Source organism: Drosophila subpulchrella, unplaced genomic scaffold (genome assembly GCF_014743375.2).
Source record: "Drosophila subpulchrella strain 33 F10 #4 breed RU33 unplaced genomic scaffold, RU_Dsub_v1.1 Primary Assembly Seq24, whole genome shotgun sequence".
NCBI classification, from domain to species: Eukaryota; Metazoa; Arthropoda; class Insecta; order Diptera; family Drosophilidae; genus Drosophila; species Drosophila subpulchrella.
In genome coordinates this window covers 1,982,582-2,009,356 of record NW_023665550.1, presented here as the reverse complement: position 1 = coordinate 2,009,356, position 26,775 = coordinate 1,982,582, and the positions used below count along the sequence as shown (strand labels likewise).

General features: G+C 41.5%; 1 protein-coding gene across 2 annotated transcripts in view; it reads left to right on the top strand.

Moving 5' to 3' along the window:
* Positions 1–22,024, top strand: part of LOC119559426 (flocculation protein FLO11) — a 47,657-nt gene extending 25,633 nt beyond the window's left edge. For both annotated transcript variants that reach the window (XM_037872522.1, XM_037872521.1), the window contains exons 2-3: positions 7,206–7,678; positions 15,461–22,024. In XM_037872522.1, coding sequence (XP_037728450.1) covers positions 7,377–7,678; positions 15,461–21,509 — 6,351 coding nt within the window. In that variant the 5' untranslated portion in view covers positions 7,206–7,376 and the 3' untranslated portion in view covers positions 21,510–22,024. The remainder of the gene's footprint in view (positions 1–7,205; positions 7,679–15,460) is intronic.
* The last annotated feature ends 4,751 nt before the right edge of the window (positions 22,025–26,775 follow it).

Genomic DNA, 26,775 nt, shown 5'->3' with positions numbered 1-26,775 from the left:
TGTGTGTTTTATCATCATTTAGAGAATGACGCAGCGGAGGGCAAAAAAACGGACGAAGGAGAGTTAGGATAAACATCAAAGGGAACCTCTCGACGTAAACTAACTCATGCGAGCTTAATCTATTCACACACCCGTCCATGAACGGTGCAGAGAGCGATAGTGGCCACCAAAACTGACCAAAGAAATGCAGCTGAGCATGAAAGGGTACGACGTCTTTTGTAGTGAGCAGAGTAAAGGATTTTGTGCACCTTTCAAGGCAGTTTTTTATACAGTTTGACGATAAAGTCCAGGAATTAAGGTATGGTTAGAGAATGAATGTGCCAAGGTTGTGGGGCCAGCATGCAAACCTCTCTTGGGGTTCACGTTCGTACACCCACAAAAAAACGAACGAATTGAATCAAAAACATTTTTCAATATTTGACAACAATCCGTTCGCTATGTTCCGTTCATTTAAAACGAACGCCACGTAGTCAAATCATGACAATGTATGTGAAATTTTGAAGGCGTCACTTAAATATAATAATATATAATATATAATGGGGAAAACGCCGTTCTTAAATTATCAACACCGTTATTAAAAACATGTATATAGGTCTGGTGTCCCGATTGTCCGTACATGAAAAATTCGTTCGGTGGTCCAGCTGTTAGAGCGTCTTCCTTTGACACATGGTAGCAAAGGATCGAGTCCGCGAGAAGACGGTTGTGAACTGTAAGTTTTTTTAAAACATTATTTCTAATGTTTATACGTACTTATACTAAAGAATATTATAATAATAAAAAATAATAAAATAAATAAAAACAAATTCTTTGTCATCAGCAAAATAACCAAAATACATTAAATTCTAGCAATAACAAAAAAAAAGTAAGGAAGTTAAATACATCTCTCATAGGCTTCCAGAAAAACTAGCATGTGGCACAAACCCCGCTTTTTAATATTTTCATTTTCTTAAGTTAAGTCCGAAATGTTCTTAAACTGACCCCATTCGTTCGGAACCCAACCCTAAAGGTTTGCTCAAATTTTATGACTTACCGTTCTTGAATTGCCTTGATTTTTGAACGTTTACAACGGTCTTTTTTCTGGGTGTACTAATCAGCCACATCCACGCGGCAGGCTAAAGGATGACTAGCTCCGTTCCGCTTCAGCTCCTCCTTACTTGTTTTGATTATACATTTAGCAAGAACGCTTAAAATTTGCTGCTGCGCAAAATTATTGCGAAATCAAAGTGATTGCCATTGCCATATGTCACAGCCTGGGACGGAGTGGCGAAGCACAAAGGGTTGCTCGTGTGGAATACAGAGGCGTGGGGCCATAAAGCACACGTTGTTAGCAACCCAATTTCAAGGCACTCGCATACGGGCGATCTTAAAGTGAGAATAAATACAACAGCGCCCCAGCCTTAAAGCAAAATTCATAGTTCATGAATGTCGAGCATGGCGGTGAAAGTGCGCCACAACAAATATATAACAAATGGCAGTGATTGCATAGTGGATTAAGCACGGCCTCTGTCTGCGCTCTCATTAAAGTTTTTTTCAATTTAAATCCGCATAAATATGCAACTGCATTCGCTGTAAGGAGCCAAGTTGCATCGCTATTGTTCGCAGTTATACCTAATTTAAAGCGATTTATTCACACTTTAAAGCTCTTCGACGCACAGATCCTGATTATGGCGTTGCTTTTACGTGATTATTTCAAAATGTTGACAGGCTTGGTTGTCGTTATCAGGAGCGCCCTGTGACCTGAGGGCAAGACAAATGCGAATGCAATACTCGCCGAGCACGCGCCATTCGATAAATTGCGGAAATCAAACGCTAACCTGTCGCCTAATGCGGGACGGAAAAGTTTCGTGGCCACTGGCACTATTGTTGCAGGTTGCATTTACAAGTCACGTATACGTCGCGCGAAGGCTTTGCAAACTCCTGCTAATTAATCCCAACGCGTTATATATTAAATGGCGTTAGTCAGGCCATGGACCACGCCACGCGTCCTAATCCCGTTCACGGCCTGGCCCCATAACTTTGGCGCTTTGTCCAGCTGCAGAGTACCAGGAATACCAGGCCACTGGACACCCCGTCAGCACCAACTGAAACGTGTGGGGGCTGGGCTTGAACCGGGACTGAACCATTCAATAAACAGAAGCTCGGGCTATGACAATTGGAGAAAGATCTGAAGCTCGATGAGCGCCACGTGCGAAGTGGAATAATGCGAGACAAGGCCTTTGCTGAAACTTGAAAAACTATTAAGCCAAAATGGGCTTCTTGTCCCGGCGCGGGGATTTATTTATGGTGAAGTGCGCTGTCAGTGGCAAACATGCCACAGATTCACCTTAGCTATTGTGGGGTCGGACAAAGAACAGGCAGCAAGATAAGGGGGTCGGCAACTGAAAAGTTGTATAGCCATCTGAAGATTGGCATAGCGAGATACATATGTACGTGATGGAAATGAAATGCCAAACATTATATCGAGCTCCTCGGCGTGCGAAATCTTTTCCAGAACAATATATGTCATGCACATGTCGGAGTAGAGCCCGTGAGGCTAGTAAAAGGCCAATGATTTTTACAAAAAAATTATAATTTAATGATCTGTGACATGGATATTATTTAAAATAATAGTTGCGTCCTTTTAAATTATTTGGTTTTTACAAAACTAAAGTAAGTCCCAAGCCAACCAGACGATAAAGTTCATTTTGTTATCAATCCACAAAGAGTTAAGCCCCGCAGAAATACAAATCGCTGATAAACAACTTACTGACTAAGACGAAGAACAACAGGACACCGTGTGCGGGCATGTGCGCTCTGCGAAAGAAAAGCGCAAATCGAAATAAATAAGTAAAATCAAATGTGCGCACAACGAAAGAAGTTTGCAAGCTGGGCGAACGGCACGGTGAGCGGTATAATTACATTTTATGAGCGTCGGGAGGCCACGGTCGGAAACTCTTAGAGACTATCGCAACGTATCGGAAACGGAAACGGAGCGATAAAGTTCTGTTAGTGTAAAGTAAGCGAACAGTGCGAAAATGCGACCCCTGGACTGTCCTAGCGCTGCCGACTGAGAACTGGAGGTGGTGGGCAGAAGCAGCGTGTAATTGTCGGGCAGCACTTGGCTGCGCTTTCTAGAGAAGATAACACGCCCACTCTAACGCCCACAAACCGCCCAAAACTGTGGCTCCTACAGCTTTAATGAAAATTTTAGCTAAGCTGAATTGTTTTTATCAATACCTATCGATTGACACCAAAAAAGTTTGCCACGCCCACTTTAACGCCCACAAACCGGCCACAAATTAAAAAAAATTGTAAATATGAACACGGATATCTCGGAAACTATCCAAGATGGAGAATTGGGATTTCAAATATAGATTCCGTAGCTTTGTACGCAGCGCAATTTTGTTACGCGAATATTTTCATAATTCCTTAGCTTAACATTTGCGGTATCCGTTAACCATTTTTGTCTGTACCTCCATTTTGGCTAAATACACTTATTATCGTCCGATTTATTGCCAGTCTCCTTCCCACACACTATTTGCAAGTGCTTCCTTTTTTGGACGCATTTGTTCCTCATTCCCCCACAGAGAAAATAAAATACCAAAACTGGTCATCAATCGGGTATTTTCGCATATCAATTTTGATCCCTTATGTTGCCATATCATATTCATATTTTCGAACATATGAAATTGATATTTTCGAACATGTCAATTTGGTATTTTTCATACCAGATTGATATGCGCACATACCAAAGCTGTGATCAAATTGTGGTATTTTTTAATATCCAACTGATATGCTTTCATATCATTCTGATATACTTTCATATCAGATTGATATGTTTGTAATATTAATATTAATCAGTTTTGTTTTTACTTTTTTGCATCTTATAAACAAATAAATATTGAAAACCCATAAGATCGCTGTAAATATTTATTTTTTATATATTTCGGATCAATTATAAAAACAAGAAAGAACGCTACAGTCGAGTGCCTCGACTATCAGATACCCGTTACTCAGCTAAAGGGACCAAAGGGAAATGGAAATAAGCAAGCAGCAAAGCAAGACTGAAATGCGCCACCTACCGGCGGTAGACAGATTTAAGCGTTATGGGCGTTAGGGTGGGCGTGGCAAATTTTTTTTTTGGTCAATCGATAGGTATTGACGAGATCGATACAGTTCAGTTAAAATTTTGTTTCTAGCATGAAAATTGTTGGCGCCACAGGCTTGGGCGGTTTGTGGGCGTTAGAGTGGGCGTGGCATATTCGCGTATCAAAATTGCGCTGCGTACAAAGCTACGGAATCTAAATCTGAAATCCTGATTCTATATCTTTGATAGTTTCCGAGATATCCACGTTCATACTTACGATTTTTTGAAGTTTGGGGGCGGTTTGTGGGCGATAAAGTGGGCGTGGCAAACTTTTTTTTGAATCAATCGATAGGTATTGATGAGAACAATACATTTCAGTTAAAATTTTTATTCTAGCATCAAAACTGTAGGAGCCACAGTTTTGGGCGGTTTGTGGGCGTAAAAGTGGGCGTGGCACTCTACTGAAACAAACTTGCGCTGCGTAAGAAGCTCAGGAATCTGCACGCCAAATCTCAATAGCCTAGCTCTCATAGTTTCCAAGATCTCAGCGTTCATCCGGACAGACAGACGGACAGACGGACAGACGGACAGACGGACAGACGGACAGACGGACAGACGGACAGACGGACAGACGGACAGACGGACATGGCTAGATCGACTCGGCTAGTGATCCTGATCAAGAATATATATACTTTATGGGGTCGGAAACGCTTCCTTCTGCCTGTTACATACTTTCCGACGAATCTAGTATACCCTTTTACTCTACGAGTAACGGGTATAATAAATCCAGGACTTAGCAAGACCGATAACGCTGTACTCGGATGCCTCCTGTAGCTTTGCAGCAGCGCCAGGAAGACCTTCTTCTGTCCTCGATAGAAGTTTCCCAGCGAAGTGGTGGACGCCAACTTGCCCAGTTCGGCATCTTGGCCAGCCATTTGACTTTGAGTAGTGCAGTCTGTGTTGTCAGCCACCGAAAAGCACGTTTCAGTGTCCAAGAAATAAATATATTAGAATAAGGAAAACATCAAGTACAATTGAAAACGAGATACTTACCATTTTCAAAAAAAATAAATAACATATGTAAATGTTTTACTTTGTACATTTTCACTTTTCGTCAAATATTAGAGTGACCGCGGAAATTCTGTCAAAAAATATCTTTAGTACCATACTAAATACAATAAATACACAAAAAATACGAAAGCACAGTCATACTTTTTTTTCGAAGACTTTTCGATGTTACGTTTGATATGAAAAACATATCAAATTAATACGAATTTATATTAATATAATGCAAAATCATATCAATTAGAAATGTTGATATGAATCCGTATCATGTTGATATGAATTCGTATCAATTTGATATGTAAAAGGTGATATGTGAAAATTGAGGAGACAATATCAAACGGGTATTGTTCCGTTTTTTCTCTGTGCCAGTATACTAAATGTTAGAGTGATTTGTTTAAACTAACGACTAGCTCGGGTGCGGTTCCATATATTTTCGTTTTGATTTGATTGGTTTTCTCTACCGATGTCAAGTTCAATCAGTGTCGAACCTGAAACTGTAGCTGAATTGGACCCTGAGCAAGCTTTGAATGTTTATGTGTGGCGTTCCCTTTGTGTTTGTCGGCCACTTGTCATGTCAGATGGTATCATTGTCGACCCAGACAATAGCAGTCCGGCCGTCCAATCTGTCCTGGCACCTCTCCTCAGTTAACTTACCTACAACTACAAAAAGAATTTTTCAAAAATCATTTTGCTTATATTTGTTATGATTTTTTGAAAGTGCTTAGAAACATGAATTTGAGCCATATTTTTCTTTTTTTCATACAAATTTTTTCCGACATTGTCACCTTAAAAAATCATAAAAAGCATAAGCAAAATGGTTTTCGAAAAATTGTTCTTGCAGTTACTATTATTTTTGTTTGAAGAAACTTTTTGCATTAGAAAATTTAAGTTTTCAAGTCGAGGAAAAATGTTTAAAAAGTAGATGCTTACACAAATTTGTCCTTTTTAATAAGTACTGAATGGGTTAGGAAATGTATCATATCATTCAAAGGGCATTTAAATTACCTTTCCGTTGATGCCAAAGCTTACAAGAAGTAAGTTCAAATTATGAGTATATTAATCTTTTGTTTTGTCAAAATACTTATGCCGAGCAGTGTATTTTTATGGCCTGGCCTAGAAATTTATGCACGATTTTTTCCACATTGACCGGAAATCGTTTAGACTTGTATCATCGGTGTGCATAAGTGATGTGGCAAAACTGGTCGAAAACACAAGGACACGGCTTGTAGAGGAATGGTTGCGTGTGAGTGTGTGGAGGAGTGGTGGCAGGATCCAATTCTGTTAGCTAACTTTTTGACAGTGTCGGCTTTAAGTCGTCAGCGCATTCGGCTTTGCTGCTGCTGCTGGATAACCTGCTTATTAAAATATGGCCTGTTTGCTCTTTTTCCTGGTGTCGCGTCATTGACAATTTATTTGTGTTGTCACACACACGTCCAAAAGGGGCTTAGCCCAACAACGCAAAACATGAAAGCTGTCAAAATGCATGCCAAGTATTTGCATAGATTTCTGATTCTGATAGTAATTGACAACGACAGAGTAAGAGGCAAGCAAAGAGGAAGCTTAGGCAAGAATAAAAATGGTTTTTCCCTGGCCAGGCCTTTCTGGAAGGCCATTTTGAATGTTAGTTATTTCAAATCTTTAATATCAATCAGGTGGGATATGCACACCGTTAGGCATACGATCATTCTTGGCAGGGGCTGGGATGTACCAGATTGCCAAATTGCCTGGCACTTAAGCCAAGGCACTGAAAGCATGCTTTACTGCAAAGACGCCGTCTCCATTGGTATTACGTACCCACACCCCTCGACTCATGTGGCTGCACATTATTATTAGCATAATTACAGGCGCATTAGCATGCGTGGTTTTAGGTACTCGGCAATTTGCCTGCCAGGACTCCTGATTATGACAGGGCTTAAATGCACGCCACTTGCCATAATGCACCTCCTGTAGCGCTGCTTAAAGTTGCGCAATTTTCTTAAAGGACCACCTGTCTTATTTAAATGGTTCCATGGTATTCTTTACCATCGCCCTCCATTAACATAGCATTAATTAATTTTGTATTCCATTTTTTCAGCTTTTACTTGATGTTTATGCAGCATCGTCGACATTAGGCACTAATCGAATTTAGTGAGTCGAAGGTCTTCTCCTCCCGTGAGCAAAAGGGAGACGAAAGCCATTTTAAGATTAGTCCAAGGCTGAAGCAAAAACAGCCGCCCACTCCGAGCAAGCTCTTCAGGACTTCACAATGCGTCTACCGCGCTCACCCCCAGCGCTCTGGCTATGGCCCTGGCTAGCCTTGGCCAACTCCGGCATTCTTGCCTATCCGAATAGCGAGCCGCAGCAGCCGCTGGTCACCTATGTCACCACCCCTACGACATCGAGCCAAAGGAGCCAGTCTGCTAACCAGCACCTGCGACCAGCATTCGTCTATGACTCACCTCCCCCGGAAGGGGAGGTGGGCTCGAATTCTATGCGTCCCCTGTCCACAACAACATCCGATGTCCCGAACGAGGAGACTGGGCCGTCAAAGAAAGTCATTGGTTCCAGGTGAGTACTCCCACTGGATTTGTGTGGATACTGACTTACTTAAGTTTATTAAAGAATTAAAGAATTTGCACAGAAAACAATGTACAACGAAAGTTTTAAGTATATACCATGACTCATAAGTTCGATTTGGAAAATCACATAGTTTTGTGTCCTTATTGATGTGCTAAGCGGCATATTTTTTGATAAGCAAACAATAAGTTTTGTGAAACTCAATTCACTTTCACCCATGGTTATTTTATAGTTTTTTATAAACGCAAAGAGCCCTGAGAAATGAAAATCATAAAACAAAATCTTAAATATTTTCACGCTGAGCTATGAGTTGATTATTACTGTGTTTATGCTATGCCTATTTCATGAAATCAATTCATGAAATGAGCAAATTCGTGTGTGTATAAACATGAATTCATGAATTCGATAACACACGAAAGTTGACTATGAATTCATTCCCAATATACGAAATGCTGAGGCACAGCCTACTTCACAGCCTACTACTCTATAGAGCTCTATATCAAATTCAAAAAATTTGACAGCTTAACTAATATCATTTCATGAATTTGTCTGTGTTGTATAAACAGGGGTTGTTATAATTTCATGTATTGGAGAATGCATGAAATTCATAGCATAAACATAGTATATGTTGTTATACCCGTTACACGTAGAGTAAAAGGGTATACTAGATTCGTCGGATAGTCTGTAACAATTATAAGGAAGCGTTTCCGACCCCATAAAGTACATATATGTATTCTTGATCAAGATCACTACACAGAGAAAAAAAAATACCAAAACTGGTCATCAATCGGGTATTTTTTCATATCAATTTTGATCCCTTATGTTGCCATATCATATTCATATTTTCGAACATATGACATTGATATTTTCGAACATGTCAATTTGGTATTTTTCATACCAGATTGATATGAGCACATATCAAAGTTGTGACCAAATTGTGGTATTTTGTAATATCCAACTGATATGCTTTCATAGCAAACTTATATGCTTTCATTTCAAACTGTTATACTTTCATATCAGATTGATATGTTTGTAATATCAATATTAATCACTTTTGATTTTACTTTTTTGAATCTTATAAACAAATAAATATTGAAAACCCATAAGATCGCTGTAAATATTTATTTTTTATATATTTCGGATCAATTATAAAAATTATTCCAGGACTTAGCAATAAATGACCGATACACTCTGCCTCCTGTAGCTTTGCATCAGCGCCAGGAAGTCCTTCTTCTGTCCTCGATAGAAGCTTTCCAGCGAAGTGGTGAACGCCAACCTGCCCAGTTCAGCATCTTGGCCAGCCATTTGACTTTGTGTAGTGCAGTATGTGTTGTCATCCGCCGAAGCGCACGTTAAAGTGTCCAAGAAATAAATATTTTAGAATTAGACAAACATCAAGTACAATTGAAAATGAGATACTTAACTTACCATTTGCAAAAAGAAAGAAACAACATATGTAAATGTTTCCCTTTGTACACTTTCACTTTTCGTCGAATGTTAGAGTGGCCGCGGCAATTCTGTCAAAAAATATCTTTTGTACCATACTTAATACCATAATACACAAAAAATACGAAAGCACAGTCATACTTTTTTTTCGAAGACTTTTCGATGTTACGATTGATATGAAAAACATATCAAATTATCACGAATATATATTAATATGATGCAAAATCATATCAATTAGAAATGTTGATATGAATTCGTATTATTTTGATATGTAAAAGGTGATATGTGAAAATTGAGGAGACAATATCAATCGGGTATTGTTCCGTTTTTTTCTCTGTGTAGCTGAGCCAATATATCTATGTCCGTCTGTCCGTATGAACGCTGTGATCTTATTATTGATTGATGAACGTTGATGCACTACGAGCCCAACGACAGCAAGCACGTGCTTGTTACGCGCGGAGCCCTTTTATCAATTTGGGCAAAAATGAGAGTACGCGAGGAAGATACAAAAAACAAATAGAGACGGGACACAAATGAAAATAAAAGAAGCAAATAAGAATGAAGCAAATGAGTTAAAATATTAGTTTTTAATACTGGGATAGAAGTTAAAGTGCAAATTAAATGGTAAAGGTTGTTATAATTGTTACATAGAACGCGAAAGGGCTCGTGCAGACAAAAATTTGTTGTACATCGTGGCATATTTAGGGGATAATAATTTCGTGTTAGTCTAGCAGGGACATTGAAAGTTAGGCGGTTTACAAGTTCTACAGAATCAATATCACCTCTACTAAGATTTTGCATAAAAATAGTACCAAGCATTGTTCTACGATTTACAAGTGTAGGTAAATTAAGCAATAGTAATCTAATCTGATAGGAAGGTAGCCTTACGTTTTGATTCCAGTTCACACTACGAAGGGCAAAAAGAAGAAATTTTTTGTACCGACTCAATACGGTCAAAGTGCAATTGATATTGTGGACTCCAAACCAAAGAACAATATTCCAAAATAGGACGGACAAGGGAGGTAAATAATAATTTGGTTGTATAAGGGTCATCAAATTCTTTTGACCATCGCCTTATAAACCCAAGAACACCCATGGCCTTGTTGACAGTGGACATTATGTGGCAGTCAAATTTAAGTTTTGGGTCCAGAAGAACGCCTAAGTCATTAACTGAATATATACTGTCGGGTGACGTATTTTGAAGAGAGTAACTAACAAAAGTAGGAGTACCCCTATAAAAAATCATAACGTTGCATTTAAGGCAGTTCAAATTTAAAAGGTTGTACTCACACCATCCCTGAAAACAATCAATATCTGACTGTAAGTTGGAACCCGACGCTATATCATTATATGATAAACAAAGCTTAACATCATCAGCATACATTAGTACACGAGAATGTGTTATGGTAGAGGAAAGATCGTTAATAAACAAAGTAAACAGCAAAGGACCCAAATGACTACCCTGAGGCACTCCAGATGTCACGTAGATCAATTTTAAAACAGCGTTCTTGAACATAACCCTCTGAGTCCCACCATTCAAAAACTTGAAATCCAAGTTAATAGATTACATGGAAACCCAAGCTGATTTATTTTGAATAATAGAAGAGAGTGGTTGACAGAGTCAAAGGCCTTAATAAAACCTGTATATATAACGTCAGTCTGCATTTTTTTCTTAAATCCATTTATTACCATATATGACATTTCAAGAAGGTTGGTGGTGGTCGATCTTCGCTAAACAAAACCAAGGTGACTCAGGGAACATAAATGTTGCAAATGAGAAGTGATAATACGTTCAAATGCTTAAGGAATTGCCGACAATTTAGAATTACCTCTATAATTCTGGGCATCCGCCTTCGCACCCTTTTTGTGAAGTGAAATAATAAAAGAGTTCTTTTAGATAGTAGGAACAACTGATGATGAAATAGACTAACTAAAAAGCTTAAGAATCGGTTTACATATGGTTGACGCACAAAACTTAAGCACACACCCAGTGAGTCCATCTGGACCGGGAGAATAAGTTGGCGGTGTTGTTGCTAAATCTAAGAGATATAATCTAAGAGAGAACTTTCGGTAGATACAGGGGTAAAAATACATTTTGCCCTATTTAAGGGATTAGGATAGTTAGAATTTGACCAAGCAGCCGAACTAATAAGTAGTTTGGAAAAACTCGAAAAATAAATCAGCGATTTCAGAATCCGTCGATGCCTTCATTGAGCTTAAACGTACCGATGAAGGCAATACCGATGACTCAAGCGTAAGTCATTAAAAGCATAAGCATTGATAAAGTTATACAAATGCTTCGGATCACTTGAAAATTCAAATTAACATCGATTTAAATATATAGAATAGCAATGACTGTTAAGAACATTAAAATCCGATCGAGCCACCACATATTTCCAAAAACCAGATGGCTTACCCAATTTTTTATACTTTTGATAAGTGTTTGACTTAAGGTTTTCAAGTCTTTGAAGCGCATTGGTAAACCAAGGAGGCCTTTCAGCTTTGAAGGAAGCCTATTAGGAACGCATTCATTATATAGAATAGTTTAGTGGCACTTTCAATATCCATACAATTGTACATGTCTGTCCAATTATATTGAGAAATCATATCGTTTAGTTTAGTATAGTCACATTTACGAAAACATCAAATTTTCGTCGGAGAAACTAAGGGAGAGAGGGTATCAACGCAGGGGAGGAAAATTGTCAATTCCATTGTTGGATAATATCGGTCTTCAGGTACAACAAGAGCGTCAATTCTAGATACCGTGACTTCAGACGGGTCTGAAACAAACACAAGATCTAGTTGTCTATTTAATGAATGCTCGGAAACTATAAAACTGCAATACTGGGATTAGGCATGCACATTCCTGAGATTCCTGCGCAGCGCTCGTTTGTTTCTTCAGTGTGCCACGGCCACTCTAACGCCCACAAGCCAACCAAACCAGTGGCGCGCACAATTTTCATGCTAGAACACATATTATGTTAAACTAGGAAGAACGCTATAGTCGAGTACCTCGACTATCAGATACCCGTAACTTAGCTAAAGGGACCAAAGGGAAATGAAGATATGCAAGCAGCAAAGCGAGATTGAAATGCGCCACCCTGATCACAATATATGGTTATGTGGGCGGTAGACAGATTTAAGCGTTATGGGCGTTAGAGTGGAAGTGGCAAACTTTTTTTTGGATCAATCGATAGGTATTGACGAGACCAATGCATTCCAGTTAAAATTTTATATCTAGCATGAAAACTGTGGGAGCCACAGGCTTGGGCAGCTTGTGGGCGTTAAATCTGAGATTCCAATTCTCTATCTTTGATAGTTTGCGAGATATCCGCGTTCATACTTACGAGTTTTTGAAGTTTGTGGGCGGTAAAGTGGGCGTGGCACTCTGCTGAAAAAAACTTGCGCTGCGCAGGAATCTCAGGAATCAGCATGCTTAATCGTAGTAATGTAGCTCTTATTTTCCGAGATCTTAGCGTTCATACGGACAGACGGTCAGACGAACAGACGAACAGACGGACAGACGGACATGGCTTGATCGACTCGGCTAGTGATCCTGATCAAGAGTATATATATATTATGGAGTAGGAAACGCTTCCTTCTGCCTGTTACATACTTTCCGACGAATCTAGTATACCCTTTTACTCTACGAGTTACGGGTATAATAAATTTATTTCCGATTATTCCTTTGGGAGCTATAAGATATAGTTGTCCGATCCGGCTGGTTCCGACTTATATACTACCTGCAAAAGAAAGTTTCAGCCCGATAGCTTTAAAACTGAGAGACTAGTTTGCGTAGAAACGGACGAACAGTCGGAAATGGCTAGATCGACTAATCTAGTGATGCTGATCAAGAATATAAATACTTTATGTGGTCGTTATTTGGCTAAACCTTTTTAATGAATGGACTAATGTGAATAATTATTGGCATGAAGATAGGTATTGATAATAAGAATAAAATCTGATTTAAATTTTGAAATATTAAAATATGTGGGCGCTAGATGGGTATTCGGGTTGTGGGCGATTGTGGGCGTTAGAGAAGGCGTGGCACCCAGCTAAAACAAACATGCGCTTCGCGGCCCAAGAGTACACATACCGAATCCCAACCTTCTAGCTCTTATAGTTTTCGAGATCTCAGCGTTCATACGGACAGACGGACGGACGGACAAAAGGTCATGGCAAGATCGACTCGGCTCGTGATCTTGATGAATAATATATATACTTTATAGTTTTCGACCAATCTAGAATATGCTAAAGAGAAAGTGTCTCGACTATCAAATACCAGATACTTAGCATTTATATTGAAAATTTATAAAAGTTAGGTTAAAATATTTGCTTTGAAGGTTCGCAAAAAATCGCATTTGGTACACGGGTTTCGCCATATTACACTTAATCGTAGACTAAGTAATGAGAAAAAAGACTTACAGCGCTGTTACGTGCACACATTTTTGGTCCTTTTACTGCCTTTTGGTGCTTTTCAACACCGGGTAAACGATCATCCGTCCCTTTCTTTTTTGCTTATGTGAATGCACAGCAGGTCAGAATGAAGAGGTAATGCAAAGAGCGAGAAGCCCCCCTGCCGAGCCACTGCCATTGTTTTTCAGCAATTTAAAGGTTACATTAATCTTATCGGAATTATATAATTGAAATGGTTATTGAGTTTATTAGCACTATGCTCTTTCTTAGCGCTGCAACTATTTACACAACCATATGCATAAATAGATTTGTTATTGTCTGGCTCCGACGTCATTGCTTCTCTTCTTGGGAGGTTTGCGGGCGTTAAAGTGGGAATGAAAAACTTTTTCTATGTCAATCGATAAATATTGACGATACCAATACTTTTTACACAAATATGTTTTTCTAGCATCAAAACTGTAGGTGCAACAGTTTTGTCTGTCGCCCACATAACCATATATTGAGATCGCGGGTAGGTGGCGCATTACAATCGTGCTTTGCTGCTTCCATATCTCCATCTCCCTTTGGTCCCTTTAGCTGAGTAACGGGTATCTGATAGTCGAGGTACTGGACTATAGAAGCGTTTCGGACCCCATAAAGTACATATATTCTTGATTAGGAATATTAGCCGACGCGATCTAGTCATGTCCGTCTGTCCGTATGAACTCTGGGATCTCGGAAACTATAACAGCTAGAGTGCTATTCTTGGGCTATCTGCGCAGCGCAAGTGTGTTTCACCAGGGATCTCGGAATCTATAAAAGCTAGAGTGTTGGGACTTGGCATGCAGATTCTTGGGCTTCCTGCGCAGAGCAAGTTTGTTTCATCGGGGTGTCACGCCCACTTTACTATGGGGTACTATGATTTAGTTGGTGTTATAGGCTAGGTGGCGTTAGGTGGCGCTGAGTAAGGGGTATCTAATAGTCGACGCCAACGACTAAAGCGTTTTTTCCTGTTTTTAATGAAAAGTATAGATGCAATTTGTGCAACAAAGTTTTTGGTTTCTTAAAACCGAACCCACTTAACTAACTTGAAATTTGGTAATTATACCCGTAACTCGTAAAGAAAAAGTGTGTATCGTATTCGGTGAATGGTCTAAAAGGGGTAGAATAAAGAGTTTTCGACCCCATAAGGTATATATTTTCTTGATTAGGATCACTAGCAGGGTTGCTCAAGCCTTGCCCATCTCTCCGTCTGACCGTCTGTCCGAGCTAGAAAGTTGAGAATTTAGATATAGATTCCATAGCTTCGTACGCAGCGCAAGTTCGTTACACTAATGCTATGGCTCCTACAGTTTTAAAGTTGAAAAAAAAATTTAACTGAAATATATTGCTTTCGTCAAAACCACAAAAACTGCCACACCAACTCTAATGACCTAAAGCCCGTACGCAGCGATATTTGGTAACGCTATTATGCCAAAGCCCATTCTAACGCTTACTAAAAAAATGTTGTCACGCCCACAAGCCGCCCAAAACTGTGGCGCCCACATTTTTTATCGTAAAACACATATTTGAAATTTGAAAATGTATTGGTCTCGTCAATATCTATCGATTGACCTGTAAAGGTTTGCCACGCCCACTCTAACGCCTGTAACACTTAAGTCTGTCTGCCGCCCACATTAACATATATTGAAATTGCGTGAAGGAGGCGCTTTACAATCTCGCTAAGCTGCTTATATATGTCCATATCCTTTTGGCTGCCCTTGGCTGAGTAATGGGTATCTGATAGTCGAAGCACTCGTCGTTTGCGTTCTTCATGTTTTTCTTTCTGCCCAAAATCCTTAAAGACCATTTACACTGAACGAATAAACTTAAACTCTTTTAACCGTACCTAATTATCTTCTACAATCTTTCTAAAATCTTTCATTTTTTTAGTGCAAGCCCGGCAGTGTCAGTTGTTCTTGATGGAAATGAACCTCAGTTCACGGATGTCCTCGGTCACAAGGTGCCCAAACCACATCCGTCCTTGCAAGTGGCCAGTCCTATCGTTCTTCTTAACCCAGATCGTTACGAATTCTACACTTTTGACGAGCAAGGCGAGTTGGTCAAGCGGTTGATGACCATGCAGGAGATCCAGAGCATTGTGGCCAATGGAGACGGCGAGGGACCGTCAATCATTCACCCGGCCGCAATAACTGAGAACAATCCCGACCAAAATGTTCAAGATATTGTAAGCAGCGTGCAAAACGTGCTAAACAAGGAGGTTGCTTCCAGCTCAGCAAAGAACAGCTCCGGGGAGCTCCTTCCTCCTCTTCTGGATACCCCTGACGTCTTTTCCTCCTGGTCCCTGATACTGCCTGCCATTTTCGGAAATACAGGGGACAACATCTTTCCACAGCAGCGACCGCAGCAGATTATTATGACTCCCGAGTCGGAGTTGCTGGAGACGTCCACCAGTGCGCCATTACCACTTACGGTAGCCACAAAAAAGCCCATGCCCGCTAAGCGCAAACCGGTCACAAAACGAAAACCCGCCACCACTACCAGCACCACCCCGGTAACACCTCAGGTAGTGCAGGAGGAGCTAGATCCCATGGACTCAGTGTACACAGGTATCCAACAATATCAGCAGGCTGCTGCTAATATGCCAGAGTTCGAGCTTCTTCACATGCAGCCCATCTACCAGAAGCAACCGAGCACTACAAAACAGCCAGAAACAACAACGCGGCGAGTATTCTACAACAACCAGGAGATAATACACACGCCCACCTCCTCGAGCAGCACCCCCTCGAGCACCGAGGTTGTTTTTACCCATCAACTGGCGAAGAAGCCGGTGAGTGTTCAGCGCAAGCCGACACAGCCTCAACGCGTGAAAAAACCTAACGGTGGTGCCGAAAGTACTTCCCAGGCTACCGGAGGAAAACAGAAGGTCAGAAAGAAGACAACCACCACAACAACAACTACACCAGCCCCACATTCCGAAAAAGAGCCCCCCTCCCAGGGGGTGCCTGAAACAATAGAAAAAACGACCACAACCACCCACTCACCTCCATCGACTACTCCAAAAAAGAAGAAACGGAAGCCCACACGAACGCCAGGTACAGGATCATCTGCCGGCAGCTCCAAGCCATCGAAGACAAAGCGCAAGCCAACGTCTGCACCACAGGCGCAGATTGCCGGAACTCTGAATTTGTCCAGACCTCATAGACCTCAAAAGAAAACCAAGCCTACTACAACTTCTACCACGACGCCATTACCAGAAGCCATTACAAGTACGACTTCCAAGCCAGTGACCACCCTTCCAGAGGCCCCAACTACAGAGGCGCCAGAAGAGAATCTAATCACTACCACTCCAGAACCTCAAACCACAATCCCCACAACAACGATAACAGCAGAGGCTCCCACAACCACATCAACAGAGGCACAGACAATAACATTAGAAGCCATAGTAACAACAGCCATTGCTACAACAACAACAGCTGGTTCTGTTAAAACCACAACGACACCACTTGCGTTGCACCATCAAAAATTGCACAACAGGCCCGCTAGCCGTCCATCCAGTCAACACCACAACCAATTCCACGCGAAGCCAGTGCATATCACAACAACAGAATCGAGTAAAGTGGCTGGGGAGGCAGAAGCCGAAAGCTATGGATTGCTTAATGTAATTTCCTCATCGAGCACCACACACAAGCTATACTATCCCCTGCCCAGTTATGATTCTGGTGCCCCTCAAAATGTGACAAGTATGTTCGCTGATTCTGCGGCTCCTGATTCGCCGTTGAAGAAGACCCAACTGCCTTCGCTGGCGCAGCTCCAACAGCAGTTGCACCCTGGATCACCATCTCCAGCGCCACAGCTCTCACCCGCACAGATACTCTCAATGGACCAAATATTGCAGTCGCTGACCCAGGACCTTTCCTCCACAGATAAGGGGAAACAAGATTCCGCTGAGAGTCCTCTGGGGCATGGCAACGCGGGTAGCAAATTGCAGATGGATGCCCTGACCAGTAAAAAGAAGGTAGCAGTCATGGCCCCAACCACCTCAGCACAAACAACGACTGCTACAACTCGAATTTCAACTACCTCTTTAAAACCCACTACAATTTTGACAGACAACAAGCCCCTTATTTCCCACTACGGTGGCAGCACTTTGGCCACGATGCTCTGTGAGGAAGGGGAAGAATTAACCGACTCTAAAGAATCTTCTAAGGTCCATCAGCAAGCAGCGAAGACTACGCTAAGCAGCCTTGAGGACGATGACGAGGAGCAAGCCCCCGTTGTGGTGATCACCGCTAGACCACAGTTCTTTACGAGGAAGCCAGAACCACTGCAGCCCATAAAAACCAATCAGATCCAGGAAGAGCCAGAGACCACCGAGTTGCCCAGACAGACACAGTTTCTGGTCACAACGCCAATGTCACCGTTGGAAGAACTGGATGCTATCACGGATAAGCCTTTAGTGGAACCAATCTGTGTTCATATACCGGAGGCTAACGAACCTAACGTACTTAGCGGTGATAGCCCACAGTCAGTGGAGGCTGAGGATGGGGCGAATGCAGCGGTGGCTACCACTGAACAGACGCTGAGGCTTCCAGTCTCCGAAAGCAGCACAGTGTCCGATTTTGACAGTACTGAAGTTACACCTATGATCGCTGACCTTGTGCATCAACTCAATTTGGAAATGCTTAGTCCCACGGACCAAATATCCATGGCCAACTTTCAGACGCAGGCGGCCACTGTCGCCTCCACACTAGTGGATGGCAGCAACTCGCTAGTCTCGTATGTCCCTATAAATTTAAGCGAGACTAAGGACGAGCTTGAATTCCTAATGTCTGATGTTATCCAGCAGATAGCTCAGGGGGATCAGAGCAATTCCCCGCTAAGGGAGCAGCCGATATACGATTCACAACGCCTGACCAATTTCGCCCAACTGAATACTTCTTTCTTTCTTCAGGCAAAACCAGAAAATACCGAGGAGCCTACCGAGCCTCATGAACAATACAAACAAGAGTCTGCACAAAGTACATCAACCGCAGGCTATTTCAAAACGGAATCAACCTACTCGGAATCTTTCTCTGCAAGTCCGATCCATGAAGAGACGAGCACTCAACGGATTCCAGTTCTATCGCTTTCCCAGATATATGCGCAGCAACAGCAAGATAAAGATGAGGAGCAGAAAGATTTTTTCAACGAACGACTCGAGGAGCAGCCAACTTCAGAATCCTTTGGGTACGACCCTAATTCCGCCCTGGAGAAGGCGTCCACTACAACACCCACAGTAGATACCACCGAGACTAATATCGTTAAGGCTATCATCACCACCGAGCGACAGCCGGCAGATGAACGCAGCCAGGAATGGACAACTTCCAGAGAAGAGGGCAGCGAGAAGTCAACAACGCGCTCAAGTGAAATCCCTGAAAGCTACACCTACAGGGAAAGTGCAGAAGAAATGCCCGAGCTGCTGACAAATGGTTACAACGAGCAGCAGCAGGCGGAAAAAGATCCAGAGCCCGTACTTACCACGCTGGTAGAGTCAGCGTCAACCACGAAACTGCATGAGGGCGAAAAGACAACAGTAGCGACAAATATTTACCAGGAAGCACAGGAAGATCAATCCTTAACAAAGCAGTCGGAGGAAGGCCAAGCAGCTGTTGTGGAGGAGAGCGCCTCGAACGCCGCCCAACTACAACCACAATATCAGTCACCGACCAGCGAAGATCCGGAGGAGCCTGAAATGAGGGTCACAGCAATTCCAGGTGACATGTCTTTGGCTTCTTCGGATTCGGACATGTCATTGAGCTCCGAACAGGTCACTGAAAAAATCGAAAGGAGCACAGTCACGTCGCTGCAATTGAACGACGAGTCATTTGAGGAAAATTCCGACGAGCTGACTACTGTTATTTTCGAAGAACATGACGCTGAGGGTGAGGAGGCGGTAACAAGTGCTCAAATAATACAGCCAGATGATGAGGATCCCTACGTGAAGCTAGGGGAAACGACGGCGAGTGTGGTGAGGCCTCTGAAATCCATCTCAGAAGAGGTCGGTGAGGACAAAAGCGTGACTAAGCCCGAAGAGGATACCTATAAGGTAACATTGCCTAGCAATGGACAGCAGGCAGGAGATCAGGCGGATAAAGAAGACGAGGAGGATCAAGTAATTTTACAGCTACCTGTCTCTCTCCCCAGCAGAACAATAACAACTACTACTACAAAGCCCACTACGGAGGCGTCAACTTCGACAACTACTTTTACGACTTACAGTGTTTCCCCACCCACAACAAAGCGACTGAACACGCTGAAGCCGGTTTCGTACTACGTTCAGTCCTCGCTACTGGGTGGATACAATCAAGTGGACTTAGAGCCGCTAAAGGAGCTTCCCTACAATGCCAACAAGATGGACCCAGCCCAACCACAGGCTCTATCCCATAGCCAATTTCCATCGACTTTGACCCAGCAGCGGCCTACCCAGCGACCTCTCTTGCTGACTAAACTTATGGCCAGTTCCACGCAATCGACACGACCACCCGTAATACTAGCTCCTAGTCCCGAATCCTCCCAGGGGCTTGAGGCCTCAACCGTGGTAATGGACGAAGATCTGCAATCTTTTGCCAGACTCTGCAACGAGCTGGCTTTCAGCTACTGGCGCGCCATTACCTCCGAGAAAATCAGCTCAGCCAGAAGTCTGGTCATCTCCCCGTTCGCCCTCACCTCTATGCTTTCAATGGTCTTTCTAGGGGCACGCGGAAGCACGTCCGGAGAGATGAACGAGATCCTAAAGCTGGACGATATGGTTACCTTCAACCCACACCTGATACTTAAAAATATAACCAACTCAGTGGAACAGGCTGCGGACAGAGGTATCGCGACAGCTGCTTTCGTACGCGAGATTTTCAGCGATCGTGCCAACGGGAAAATACTACCCTTCTTTAAGGAGAAAACCCAGCAGCTGTACGCCGGTCACGTCGAGGAGGTCAACTTCCATGTGGTCAACGACATCGTGCGGCGCCGCACTAACCTGTTGGTAAAGCGCCACACGATGGGGAAGGTACTTGAGTACTTGCGTACCAACAGCGTCTGGGTGAACGGGCCACTAGCCACGGTCTCGGCCAATCTCTTCCAGACAGACTGCTCGCACGGCTCTACAGCGGATCGCGATGGAGAGATGTTCTTCCAAGTGCACCCCACGGTCCGCCAGCGCCGGCTCGTTCCCATTCCGGCCGTGCTGTACCGATCTGGCTTCTTGGCGGGATACGAACATAGTCTGGACGCTACCGTTGTGGCTTTCGGCCGAGTTCAAGACACAGTTAGCACGGTCTACGTGATGCCCGGCCGCCAGAGCTCTATCTCGCCGATGGACAACCTGGACCGGCTGGAGCGCAACCTGGTGGAAAAGGCTTTCGGGAAGTCGCAGGCCTGGAGCCGTCTGCTTACCTCTTTAACGGATCAACCAGAAATGGAGGTACAGCTGCCGCGCTTTTCACACCGCTCGTTTGTTAACTCCTCGTTGGGTCTGCAGAAGATGGGCCTGCGCGGCCTTTTCAAGTCGGACTTGGCCGACCTACGTGGTCTGACTGGCGGAGGAAGCCGCGATATCTTCTTATCCGACATGATCCAGATCAACACGTTCAGCACCTGCGGCGAAGAGAAGATCTCCGAGCATCACCACGTAGAAATGTACCCGGCGCCCCCGTTGCGCAAGCGGAATAAGGACGTGGACGCCACTGACGACGCCTTCGACTCGTCGGAGGCAGTCGTTGAATTCGGCTCGTTGGCGCAGGAGTCGACGCTAGGACGGGGCTTCTACGACGACCTGCTGGACCCCAAGTACCTGGAACTTCCGCTGCCACTCCGTCCACGGCAGGCTCGCGTCCCAGATGCACCACGGCTTCGCTTCGATAAGCCCTTCCTGTACTTCGTGCGCCACAACCCAACGGGCATGATCCTGTTCATGGGGCGCTTCAACCCACGCCTGTTGCCGTGAAGCGGCACCAAAACTAGGAACTGTGTGTCGTTTTCTTGTTAATTCTTTGAATTTGTCTTAGTGAATTTATATTGTACTTGTAATGCTAATATTATTTTTAATTACCGCTGCATGCTGTGCCTTAATCCCGCGTCCGACATTCCCCGATACGAGATTGATGCGCAGCACACTTTTGCATTTGCCAAAGGCATCTGCAATTACTCTCTGCGCGCAAGAAAACGAAATTAAATATCTTAAATGCTTAAACGCAGTTTTCGCAAACGTATCTCGAATTGTCTGGCTTATTTAATTTGCCGCATAAAACACGATTGCGGCATGGTATACGAAAGTTCATTTTTACTACAGTCGTTCTCTGAAAATTGCACCGCTTGGCAAACAAATGTTAAACAAATATGTAGGCGGCGAATGCGAGTGCAATCGAAAATTAAACGCAAACGCAATCAAGGAAATGTAATTTAGAAAAATATACTTTACGAATTCGCAGACTTCAAGTTATGTATGCTATTATGTAAGCTTAAAAAATAAATGGAAACAAATAAAAATAAATACATGCTACAAAAACAAATTTCTGTTCGATTAATTTGCCCAAGGCAGGTAAATAGTCTGTAAATTTCAGTAAGCAAAAAACCATTGGACTATCTTCGTAAAACAAAAATCGTACTTTTTGCTGCTAAATACGCGGATCACTAAAGCGCACGAAAACACCGAAATTAAATATGAGCTTTCATATTTGACCATGCTATAATTGAGGTTTGACAGAAATCCCTTTGGGCGAAACGTGGCTTGAACTTGTATAATTGTTTATGTACACTCCGCACGTTATCCAGGGACTGCAAATAACAATACAATTACAGGCTAAAATGTGAGATGGTCACGAAGTACATCGGGCCTCTTCTGGTTCTCACAGTTTTTGCTACAATTCGATTGCTACAAAATCGTAATATGAAGGATTAGGTGTTCTGGCAATCTTACTAGTTGCTGTCTATTCTTAAACCGAATAAATCAATTTCCAATTCACTCCACATTCACCTCACACTCAAAAACATTTCTACCTTATATGTATACTTCTTGATCCCTGTTTGTGATAAAAAAAACGGGTTTTTCATTCCTCGCCCTTAATTAAATTCTTAAGTTGCGTTTAAGACTATACAATTGAAGATGCCGTCTTAGACCACGATTACTTATGATTCACCTTGAAAAGGTCATGGTCATCCATTTAATTCGCGGTTGTAGGGACCGACCCCGCTTAAAAACAATTACAAATTTATTTTGGGCATTTTAGGCATCGACTCTGCTAGTAATCCTGATCAAGAAAATATATGTGAGACGAGGTTTTTTCCCCGACTCGGTTTTATTGAAATTTCTGGATTATACTTTAATAATAATAAAAAAGTCAGATTCTGGTGCAGCTTTTCCTCGTCCTTTCCTCTTCTTATTCTGCTTTTCTCTTTTCATCTCATACCTTTTCTGCTTCATTTTTGACACTATCTTGACCTCCTTCAAAATCTTCCTTGACTGCCCTTTTCACTGCTTGCTTGTAACTATTAACTTTAAACTCTTAAACTATTAACCAATTTTACATTCGGCCATTTCTGATTACTCATCTGTCCCAGATTTCCAAGAATCTTCATTGTCCTCGACATGGCACCACAGCTTCATATAATCACAGCTGGTTTTGTTGTTAGATGGACTTTCTACATCAGCTGCTTTCCGTTCCTTTTGACTTATGAAACTTCGTACGCGCCCAAATATTCGCATGCGAGTTTTTTCCCAGCAACAAACTGTGTACAGCGTACGGCTCCGAAATCTCCTGAAACTTTTGTTTTTCTACCTTAGCATCGTGCCTTATCTGCTGCCATTTCTCATCAAAGATTCAATACATCTCCACCTCCAAAATCTGTATAATACGCTCGGTTGGTTTATTGTTCATTTTTATGCCGATCACTCAAATCGAAGGATGTGCATGTGAATACATGTGAACACGTGTTCTATACCTTCATCTACTCCGCAAACTCGTTAGATGTGGATTCTGAGATTTTACAAAGCAGATACATAACTAACTGGGTTACCAAAAACTTCAGACTTGCTCGAGCTTTTTTTTGGAGAGCAAGATGAACAGTGTGGGCGTCGACAATAACTACCTTCTCCATAGCTTTCGGTACTACCTAAAATCATTTCCATTAGTCTTTTTAAAAACTAAACCTCCTTTAATCTTCACATGGTCGATTTGCTAGAAGGAAACCATCGCCTTTAGCAACTCGTCTTTTCCTTGAGCATTTTTAATACGCGCTGTAATCTCAAAAGATACAAGCAATACACGGTTGGGGAAACGACTAAGGCAGTCAACGTGTTTCAATCGCTCGACAGGTCGATGTTCGACTTTAAATTCAAGTCCCGTAGATAAATTATCCACTGAGTGACTGCACTTGGTACATTCGACTTCTTTAGAGTTTCCTTAAATGCGATGCAATCTGTGACTTACATGAAAGGCGATCCCAGAAAAAAGTGTCTGAATCTCTTGACGGCGAGATATACGGCTTTTGCTTCCAATGTGTTACTGTGTTTGCGAGTCTCTGCTTCGGATGTTATTTTTACTCCAATATTGGGCAGGGTGCAGTCTCCCATCGGGCCACTGAATTAGCACCGCCGCAAATCCTTTTATTGATGCATCCGTGTGTGTTTCCGTTTTAGCCTCTCTTTTAAAAAGTTAAGGACAGGCTTCTTTGTCAATGCGTTAGCATCTGAAATGCATTCAGCTGAGTCTCAGCCATTCGAAATAAAGATCCTTTCCGAAGAAGATCAGTTAATGGGCGGGTGCACTGTGAATAATTCAGAACAAACTTATATATTTTTTTCATCAACTCCTGGAACACGTAGTTTACGTAGCGAATAAAAACTTCAGGCGAATTTCGTAATCCAAATTGGTTTCTGTTAAGTTCGTATAGTCCTGGCTGTGTATTTCTCGCTCTCCTCTCCTACCGCCAAGTCAAAAATATATCAATCTCCAAATCCATGACGCTGCACAGGAAAGCAGACCTTAAACACCATCGAATTTAATTTCCGGAAATCAACGCATTTACGACGTGAGCCATCCTTGTCATACCCGTTAGTCGTAGAGTAAAAGGTATATTGTATATGATGGACGTTGCACTATGGGGAATTTGCCCACTTTTTGTGGCACTATTTAATAACTTAAGAACGAAGCAACATTTAAAAGTTTTGTTTTTAGAATTAAGTATATAAAATTTAAAGGAAGTAAATTAAAAAAAATATGCGTGGTCCCGCCTTTAAAAAAAAAAAAATTTTTTTTTGTCAATCAAATAAAAAATTTTTATTTTCTTGATTTTTTTTTTTTAAAGACCAAACTGATTTTTAAAAAAACTATGGCATTTTTTATTTCCCATTTTTTAGTGAATTTGTAATATTTTGTATTGTTATCACTATAATTTTTAACAAAAATACTAAAATCCTATATATCAACGTTAAGTAAGTGAAATGATGTTGTAAAATAATTTTAAAATAAACGTTATAACATCGTAGATAACATCGAAACTGGCATTTACCAGACAAAACTGGGAGAAATATACCATATTAGGTAGAGGTCTTTAAAGCTAAATTTTAGAGAAAGTGCGCAAAAGTGCACTTTTATACTAACCGAGCTCAATGAGAATTAAATACTCTACAAGATAAAAAAGGTTTCAGAGGTGGAAACAGCTGGAATCACTTTGTAGCTCTATTTAAAAATACAAATTAACTTAAAGATTTTGTTTTTTTTGAGGTTAGAACTAGAACACGAATATACGAGCACCACAATCAATAAATACAATATTATGGTCACAAACACTAGTCACAAGTCCCTCTGATTGGATGGTATTTCAAAAATCTCAGAGCTATGTTTAGTTTTACACTTTTTGACAATTTAAAGTATTAAGAATAATAGGCGCTTTACCAGCGCTGCCACCTCGTTGAAATAAAAACAGGCTTTAACAGCGGATAACTTAACAGTGGTGCGCACTGTTAAACTTTTCTGTTAATAACATTAGATATTGATGTTATCCTGATGCATTCTGATAAACAAAACCTATTTTTAACGACTTTTAAAAAATGGGTTTTGGCCAAAAAAAGTGGTCAAATTTCCCATAGAGCGTTGGTTGAACGAAACCAAGCACGTGCTTGTTACGCGCGGGGCCCTTTTATCAATTTTGGCAAAAAATGCGAGTTCGCGGAAAGATACATATAACAAATAGAGACGGGGCACAAATGAAAATGAAAGGGGCAACTAAGAATGAAGCAAATGAGTTAAAATATTAGTTGTTTATACCGGGATAGAATTTGAAGTGCAGATTAAATGATCAAGGTTGTTATAATTATGACATAGAAACGCGAAAGGGCTCGTGCAGACAAAAATTTGATGCAAGTCGTGGCAAACTTAGAGGATAATAATTAGTCTAACAGGAACATTGAAAGTTAGGCGGTTTACAAGTTCTATAGAATCAATATCAATATCAATATATCTTATGTTTTAAGATTTTGCATAAAAATAGTACCAAGCATTGTTCAACGATTTACCAGTGTAGGTAAATTAAGCAATAGTAATCTACTCTGGTAGGAAGGTAGCCTTACGTTTTGATCCGAGTTCAAACTATGAAGGGCAAATAGAACAATTTTTTTTTTTACCGACTCAATACGGTCAATATGCACTTGATATTGTGGACTCCAAACCGAAGAACACTATTCCAAAATAAGACGGACAAGGGAGGTAAATAATAATTTGGTTGTATAAGTTTTGACCAACGCTTTATAAACCGAAGAACACTCATGACTTTGTTGACAGTTGACATTATGTGGTAGTCAAATTTAAGTTTTGGGTCCAGAAGAACACCTAGTTAACTGAATATATACCGTCGAGAGGCATATTTTGAAGAGAGTAACTAATAAACGTCGGAGTACCCCTGTGTTATGATAGAGGAAAGATTGTTAATAAACAAACTAAACAGGAAAAGGGCCAAATGACTACACCGAGAAAATAAAATACCAAAACTGGTCATCAATCGGGTATTTTTGCATATCAATTTTGATCCCTTATGTTGCCATATCATATTCATATTTTCGAACATATGAAATTGATATTTTCGAACATGTCAATTTGGTATTTTTCATACCAGATTGATATGCGCACATATCAAAGCTGTGACCAAATTGTGGTATTTTTTAATATTCAACTGATATGCTTTCATATCAAACTTTCATATGAACTTTCATTCAG